This window comes from Macrotis lagotis, chromosome 5 (assembly GCF_037893015.1).
Source record: "Macrotis lagotis isolate mMagLag1 chromosome 5, bilby.v1.9.chrom.fasta, whole genome shotgun sequence".
Lineage (NCBI taxonomy): Eukaryota > Metazoa > Chordata > Mammalia > Peramelemorphia > Peramelidae > Macrotis > Macrotis lagotis.
In genome coordinates this window covers 1,320,789-1,328,916 of record NC_133662.1, presented here as the reverse complement: position 1 = coordinate 1,328,916, position 8,128 = coordinate 1,320,789, and the positions used below count along the sequence as shown (strand labels likewise).

Genomic DNA, 8,128 nt, shown 5'->3' with positions numbered 1-8,128 from the left:
TTTGCCATTTACTTCTCCAGATCACTTCAAACATGGGGAAAATGAGTGAAGTACATTGCCCAGGACCATACAGCTAGTGTCTGAGACCAGATTTGAACTCAGGAAGAGGAGTCTTCTTGACTCTCAGCCCAACATTCTATCCACTGCATCACCTAGCTGCCATTAAGAACATGAGAGGGTCACAAAAATCATTTCTTGACTGAGTGGGAACGAATGGATCCCCAGATTGTGATGGTGTAGGGGCAAGAAGTTAAAGAAAGTATCAATGGCTCATAGTTTTCTTGGTTAGTTGACCAAATCCACTTAAAAATACATATCACATTGGCGCAATAGATAGAGAATTAGCCTTGGAGTTAGGAGGACCTGAGTTCAAATGTAGCCCTAGTCACTTAGTAATTATCTAGTTGTTTGACCTTAGGCAAGTCATTTAACCCCATTGCCTTGCAAAAAAAAAATACATATCACAGATGCACACTCCAATTACCACACAGTTTATTTAAGAAGTTTTTAATGGTTAAAATGTGGATGTCTTCTCCCTATACAAATCACAATCCCTTCACCCCCTACTCTCCAGCACACAGGATACATAACCTGTATTTCTCTCTTCATTTACCACTCTGCAAAACAAGATGGAACCAAGACATGACAATGACTAATTTATACTACAAAGGACTACAGATTTACATGTTAAAATCCCTTTGAATCCCTTTCTGCTAAACAAGCTATTACTGAGCGACTAAGAAGCCTAGCGCCAAACATATTTTCTCCAACTGGAGTTGAGACTTTCCTAATTTTCTTTTTTCCTTTCAAACATTAAACCTGGAGCAGTTTCATATGCTATCACTATATCACTATCCCCAAAGACAGCAGGGGTATTCCTTTTTGAGAATGGCTAAATTGAAACACTTTCTTTTTAAAATTGATCTAAATAGTTTTAGGATGGATAGAAATGAGCCTCCCAGCTGTAGCTCAGCCATGACCCTCTTGTACAGACAAATTTACCGAACAGGTGCAAAATAATGCTTTAAGAATTATCAAAAGTTTAAAAAAAATAATGCATTAATATGGAGCCTCCACATTTTTCTGATCAAGCAAGATTCCTCTAGAGGTGGCAGCTGTAAAAGAGAAGGCACTTTGTGCTAATTTCAGGGTCTCTCATGGAGAGTACCCTATAGCAGACATGGATGAATGTGCTTACAGACATTACCCAGTGTCCTTTAGACACATTTCATCCAATCTACATGAGACCCTTTTTGAAGGAGGAAGGGTCTCCTAGAAAGGCATCTGAAAAGAAAAACAATTTTCAATCATGGTACCAAAGTGAAAAGACTACCTAAAGTTGGGAAAGGAGAGATACATAGGAAGTAAGGAGGAAATAGCTACAAACAAGGACAAAGGTATCGCTGCACCATTCCAATAGGCTGATTCCTTTCCAGAAGGCTTGTAGGAGTCAGCACAAGCAGAGCAGCCAAGAGACAGCAGTGGCTAATGCACCATTCCCTTGAGTCCCAGGGTGGCTCTTTTGAATCTGTAGTCTTCCAACTGGGCTGGGTTTCTTCAGGGAAAGTGGTTCCTATTGGCAGTATGATGAGATAAGCCAGTAATCTGCCTGCTTTAGGATTTTCACATATAGCAGTGAAGAGGAAGTGGGGGCTTTTTTTTTTTAACACATGATTCAGGACTTCTTGGCAATGCATAATGGCTTTTCAGGTTGTCTAGTGGACCCAAATGGCCCTATGAATAACTCAAAAATGAAGTATGAGTATTTTAGTTCAGGGGTAGGAGGCAAGTGATCAATTGGTGAGTAATCAAGGCCTAAGTGTGTCTTTCTCCTAGTACCGTAAGTAAAGTGCATCATCACAAATGGAGGCCATGAAGAAAACTGAGAATACCATCAAAAGTGGCATCAGGGGAAGGATGTCTAATGAAGCCTGGGAAAACATTACCATCACTTCACACGACAGAGAAGCCAGACGATGTCCTCCACTTCCATTATTGCTTGATTTCCTGGGAACTGTAGGGCTATTTAGCCATGATGGGAGGACCACCAGGAGGACTGGCAAAGACACATCACAAAGACACAGAACTTGGTTGGGACTGGACAAGAATGAACTACAGGTTCAGTCATACTGGATGACAGAATTTTCTTCATTCTAAAGAACTTTTGAGTATGTATGAAATTGGCCTATCCTGCTTCTGATGAAGCAGGACAGTTGTCTATAGCTGATGCAGTAGAAATGTTTGGTTGGAGTCTTCAAATGCCACAAAAGAGTAAAATCCACCTATCACATTTCAGAAGGTTCACTGTTCACAGGACAGAGCAAGTTCTGTAAAAACACTTGGAAGCTCATAGCCCTCACACACAAGTGAAAGAAGGCCGCAGGGCTGTGCACAGAACCATGCTCCCCCAAAGGATCCCACTTCCCTGCAGCTATTTTCCAGTTTTCATATAGGAGGGTATTGCTCCTCGTGCCGTCAGGCCCTCAAAGCGTTTGTAAGTATAATTGATGAAGACCCAGTCTTTGTTCTTGTAGTCTGTCTCTGGGTGGTTACTCGTGGCCACTGGAATGAAACACACACTGTGGTTGACTCATCCCTTGCCTGAATGCTCTAGTTTCTAAAGGTGAAAACTTACCCCCCCTCCAAGATACCATATTTGGCTCTTAATTAACATTTTTGTACCTAACAATAAACTCCTAAAAATGCTCTAATGAAAGATAAAGGTCAGCAGCTTTTACTTTTAGTTTTGACATTCCCATTAAGATTTTGAGTTAACAAACCAACAGACCTTAAAGGGGCTGACTGAGCTATATGAATATGGCAGTTTTATTTACCTCCTGTCATAAAAATAAAAGGATTTAGACCTGGAAGGGACCTTTAAGATCATGTTTTGTATAACCCTTTTATTTTACAGATAAGAAAAAAGGGGCCCCAAGATTTTTTAGATAACAGAGCCAAGTCAGTCTTCAAGCCCTAGGTCCTAGCTTCACAGTCCTGTGTTCTTTCTACTAGAATAATGGCAGCAACTCAAATAGAAATAGGGGCAGCTAAACTGTATATAAGGACCCTTCTAAGGGCATAATGACTCAGAAAGCCACATATTAACATTATCTATGTTCTACTGTATTTTTATTTATTTTATTTACTATTTCCCAATTTCATTTTAATCTGGTTTGGTTGCCCTGGGAGAGGAGTTAAGTCATGTGCTCAATTCCTTTGGAGTAAGAAACACTCCTTTGTCTTTCCATATCCTTCAATGAATCACTGCATTTAGGGGCTGATGCAGCCTGAAGCTAAAGGAAATAGTACTTAGGAAGAATTAAAAAAAAAGGGGGGGGCTTTAGCTTATGCATAGGATCTGCACATTTTTGGTTTGGTTATTACTGTTCCAAATTTGGAGGAAAGCAAAAACAACTGCTGGAAAAAATAAACTAAGAGGAAAGTAGAGAGTGTTGTTACCTGTAGGTTTAAGAATATCAGATTCAGGAAACTCATCAAAGTTTGAAGTATCATCAATGCTTCTTATCTCAATTGATATTGCAGCAGGTCTCTCCCTGCCAAGAAAAGATATATCAAGAATTAATAAAGTTGGTAGTTATCCCTTCTACACAACGACTTTCCTCATTGTAGTTTTGATATATCATGGATCAGCATAAGAAATTCAATGAGAATTTTGGGGAGTTTTGTGGAAGTCACAGACAATATGTGAAGACCAATGGTTGACAAAGAACCTACGAACAAATATACTTAACCCAAATTTTAATATAAGGTGCTGTAAATACCCTATAAAAGAAAAAATAAAAAATTCAGACTTCATCCCATAAGAAGAGAGGACAAAAAAATTTTATATGGGTTTTCCAGATGGAATAACTGTAATTGAAGGGGATGTTATCAACCAAATTGAACTTCATTCCTTTGATAAAATCATTATAGGATTATAAAGGCAGGGAACATGCACTTCCTCTACTTGTTCTGTGAAGGTTAATCTAGCAGGGCAATGAACGAGCTCCACCTAAATAAAGCAAACATAAATATAACTCCTAATCTTTCATGGTTACAGAGCAGGGTAAGGAGAGAAAGGGTAAATGAAAACCAAAAGCACATTAGACATTTCAACCTCCTGTCCCTTTAACTAAGTCAGTTAGAAAAAGATATAATGGCAAATCTGTGTTCAATCTCACCTCTCCTCTTGTCCACCTTCTAGGTGTGAGAAATCTAAAAAGTAGGCTATGGGAAGGAAAAAAGAAAAACATGGATCTGGTACATCTAACCCTGAATCATGAAGAGTTGCCAGCAGCAGAGATGCCAAGGCTGTGCCTGGAAGACTGATTCCTCAATGTCAGGGGGGCTGAAACAAAGCTGATTTCTCGATGTCCTGTTCAACATGAAGTGTGTTCAATGCCCAACAGCCACTAAGGGCTGGGCACTTCAAGTCACTGTGGACAGTACTCTATCCCTGCTCCAAATCATATACTGCCCTTCCCCCCCTTTTCCCCAAATATGCCCTAGGTTGAACACTGGCTTCATCTGTATCACTCAACCCTAAACACAGATCTCAGTTTTCAAATTCAATTTGTGAATAAGTTTACCATTTATTGAGCACTATGTATAATTTAGTCTATTTAGCACTAATAGGAATAATTATTTTCTGAGTCTGATCCATTAGTCTTAAGAAACCAAAGTCTACCCAGAGTTATTCCCTTAAGTATAATCATATAGGATAAAGATATCAAAACTGGTTCCAATCTATGTAGGAATATAAATCCAAAATTTTTCAAATGATCTCTTCATGTACCTAATTTGGCAATGATGCAGGTTGAATTTCTAAGTAGGAAAAAGCCACACTGAATACAAAGTTTTCAATGTTATTACCTGATATGTTCCCAGTCAACTCCTTCAAAAAAAGGATTATTCTTAATTTCTTCAACTCCTGGTGCTCCAATTCTATGTTCCCATTCACAGCAGAATCTAAAAAAGAATAAGACCCATATGTAATCCCTTTATCTTGCATATAGATGCATATAGATGTTAACATATGATAATTATATATGTATCTGTATTTGTAGAGGTACAGGTACAGACACAGAAAGACACACATATACACATGGACCAAAGTTGTGATTTAATTGGTATAAGGAGCTCCCAATAGAGCTCTAACAGAGCAGATCAGAATTTGCTCTGCAACTTTTATTGTTAAAGAGTTTCTGGGTTAAGTGACTTGTCTATGGTCACACATCCAGTACAAGTCAGAGGCAGGTCTTGAGGACTTCAGGACTCAGAAAATCATTCTCTATCCACTCTATCATGCTGCCTTTATCATTAGATAGAAACAATTTTTTTAAAATTTCCTTCTTTAAAAGACTTGGTTAAAGGCTAAACTTGCAATTGATTCCTAAGCACCAAAGACTGCAGAGCTCTCTCTAATGATTACCTTAAAATAAGATCCTTGGCTTTCTCTGAGATTGGAACTTCTGGAGGAAAAGTCAATGTTTCTTTCCAGTTCATCACCTTCTTATAAGTTTCTTGAGGAGTCTCAGAACAGAAAGGAGGGTAGCCTGGAATAAGAAAAAGAATATGAGGGTCCCTATCCAGATTTTGATATTTCTAAGCTAATTATGATCACTTTCCTCAACTGCTAAAAATCACAAACTTTTAATGAAACTTAATAATGTATCTTGTCATTAGGATTCCCACTGATACTGGAAAAATCTGAGCTATCATTTCATTTTCTCAGAGTTCTTGAACCAGTAGACCAGTTGTTGCCTTCTCAGATGCTGCTAGGGAAATGCCACCAGCCAAAAGCTTAAGATGAGAGAAGAAAGAGGAAAGAAATTGGCGTAGGGCAGAGGAACCAAAAATACTGAAGAAGAAATGAAATAATACTGAGAAAACACCTCAGACAGAGTCATTCTTATATGGAGACAGAACCAAAGAACTTAAGTAGGTCTGGGAAGAAAGTTCAAGGATGACCTTCATTTCTCAGTTTGAAGACTCCCTACAAGAATGCATATATACAAGCATATACTTTCATCCATTACCTTTTGCTCCTTCACATTTTCACCTTCTATACATATTCCCATACCCAGATCCCTACCTATTCAAAAAAACATACTACACCTCATTCAAAAAAAACACATTTGGAAATTTCCCATCTTCATTCAGGTACATATATGTTTGTATATCTACACACACACACACACACACACACACTGTCTATACCCAGAAAATTACACAGATGTAAGCACCTCAAAATACCTAATCAAAATTGGTAGAGAAGAAGAGATACACATGTTAGTTTTATAAGTGAAAATAAATGATGAGTTAATATAAAGATGAATGAAGTTAAGGAATAAGTGGAAAAATATCCACCATGTTTCTCTATAGAAAGCAAGTTCTCCATAAATTTCAGCAATTAAAAAGACGAGATGAAAGGAATAAAAAACAAAGAGACTGAGAATGCAAGCAATAAGATATTAATAATCAAATGAACAAGTGACTACTCCAAGATTTCAATTTGAGAAATTAGGAGGCAGAATCTTTATCATTAGACCCAAAAGAAACATTGCTTGTAGGGAATAAGCAGGGGGTGTATGCAAAAGGGACCCTTAGGATCTCTGGAAAAGACAAATGATAGACAGAATCAGATCCTCTGATAGCATGTAACTTACCAATGAGCATTTCATACATGATAACCCCAAGAGACCACCAGTCACAGAGCTTATTGTATCCAGTTTGCATAAACACTTCTGGAGCAATATAATCTGGAGTGCCCACTGTGGAGAAGGCCTGAAATATTTACCAAATGTCAGAAGTAAATACAGAAGGTAAACATATTCATTATCATCCTAACTTAAACAAAGAGTCCCATATGCCTTCATGTCAAGTTTCTGAATTGCCAAAACAGTGAATCTTTTGAATTTCATCACACTGGTTTATTATTGATATTACCAGGTCTAAAACCTGGGAATTTACTCAGAACAAAGGAAACTCAGTTAAGATGAAATGATATACAACAGTGAAAGGAACACTGGCTCTGAAGTTGGAAGACTTGGATTCAAATCCCACTTCTAACACTTAGTGGTATCTACATGAGCCTGGGCAACTTCCCTGGATCTCAGTTTTCTTATCTATAAAAGATGAGGTTGGATTAGATGGTCTTGGGGATCCCTTCTACCTCTAGATATAAGATCTTTGAGTTTCTTGAATTTTGGGAAATCAAAAGCCTTTGGTAGTTACATTTATGTCTAAAAACTTCATTTTAAGAAATAACCGTAAGTCTTCCATTACTTAATTAGCAGATCCGAATGCTGCATTTAAAATGTTATGGCCATATGAAAAGCCTATTTTCTAAATCCCAATTGGGTGATACCAAGTAAGCCTCCAGAGGGCAAAGTATTATTAAGAAACTTATCTTGAGTTTTAAGGGAAACGTTATATTTTTTAGAGTTCACTTAAAGTTTTAGATTTGAGACCTATAGATAGGGCCCCCTCTCCCCCTGCCCCCCCCAAGAAAATCAGGTATTTGCAAGGACAACTGTAAATAAAAGAGGCTAGAGATAGATATCCTTTTCTTTAAAAAAAGGAGATATGTTTCAACAAATTGGTAATAAATGAAATCCTATTTCCTCATCCTGTTAGATATAAAATAAACTTCCAATCAGCCTGCATTATCTGAGCAGCAAACTATGGTGAGAAATAAAGGAACTTCACAGATTCTATCTCTGACATTTATTCTCCTTAAATTCATAAGTGAATCACAGATTTTTAGGCAATTAGAAAAAGTTTAGCTATTTAAAGAGGATCTCATAAGAAAAAAAAAAGAAAAAAAGAATAGATACCATACCAAGCTTATATACTCCTGAAACAAACACCTTAATATCGAGAGAAATTAGAAATTCATTCCAATTCAGTCTTGTTAAGCAGAGAGTGGTCCTTTATGAAACTTTGCTTTTTTGAGGACCAGATTTAACTTTAACCCCACCAGGCTAACATTTTTATTTTTAAGGTAATTTAAGCTTTGTAAAACTATGTCTCCTTCCAACACAATAATGATTAAAGTAAGAATACTGATTTCTAGGTCTCAATTAGTTTGGAGCTATCAAGGGGGAGACAATCAAAAACTCCAAAG

At 37.4% G+C, this 8,128-nt stretch overlaps 1 protein-coding gene across 4 annotated transcripts in view; it reads right to left on the bottom strand.

Moving 5' to 3' along the window:
- Positions 1 to 475: 475 nt before the first annotated feature.
- Positions 476 to 8,128, bottom strand: part of STK38 (serine/threonine kinase 38) — a 36,971-nt gene continuing 29,318 nt past the window's right edge. For all 4 annotated transcript variants that reach the window (XM_074236408.1, XM_074236406.1, XM_074236405.1 and 1 more), the window contains 5 exons: positions 6,669 to 6,786; positions 5,432 to 5,555; positions 4,873 to 4,968; positions 3,460 to 3,554; positions 476 to 2,562 (listed from right to left, as the gene is read on the bottom strand). In XM_074236408.1, coding sequence (XP_074092509.1) covers positions 2,432 to 2,562; positions 3,460 to 3,554; positions 4,873 to 4,968; positions 5,432 to 5,555; positions 6,669 to 6,786 — 564 coding nt within the window. In that variant the 3' untranslated portion in view covers positions 476 to 2,431. The remainder of the gene's footprint in view (positions 2,563 to 3,459; positions 3,555 to 4,872; positions 4,969 to 5,431; positions 5,556 to 6,668; positions 6,787 to 8,128) is intronic.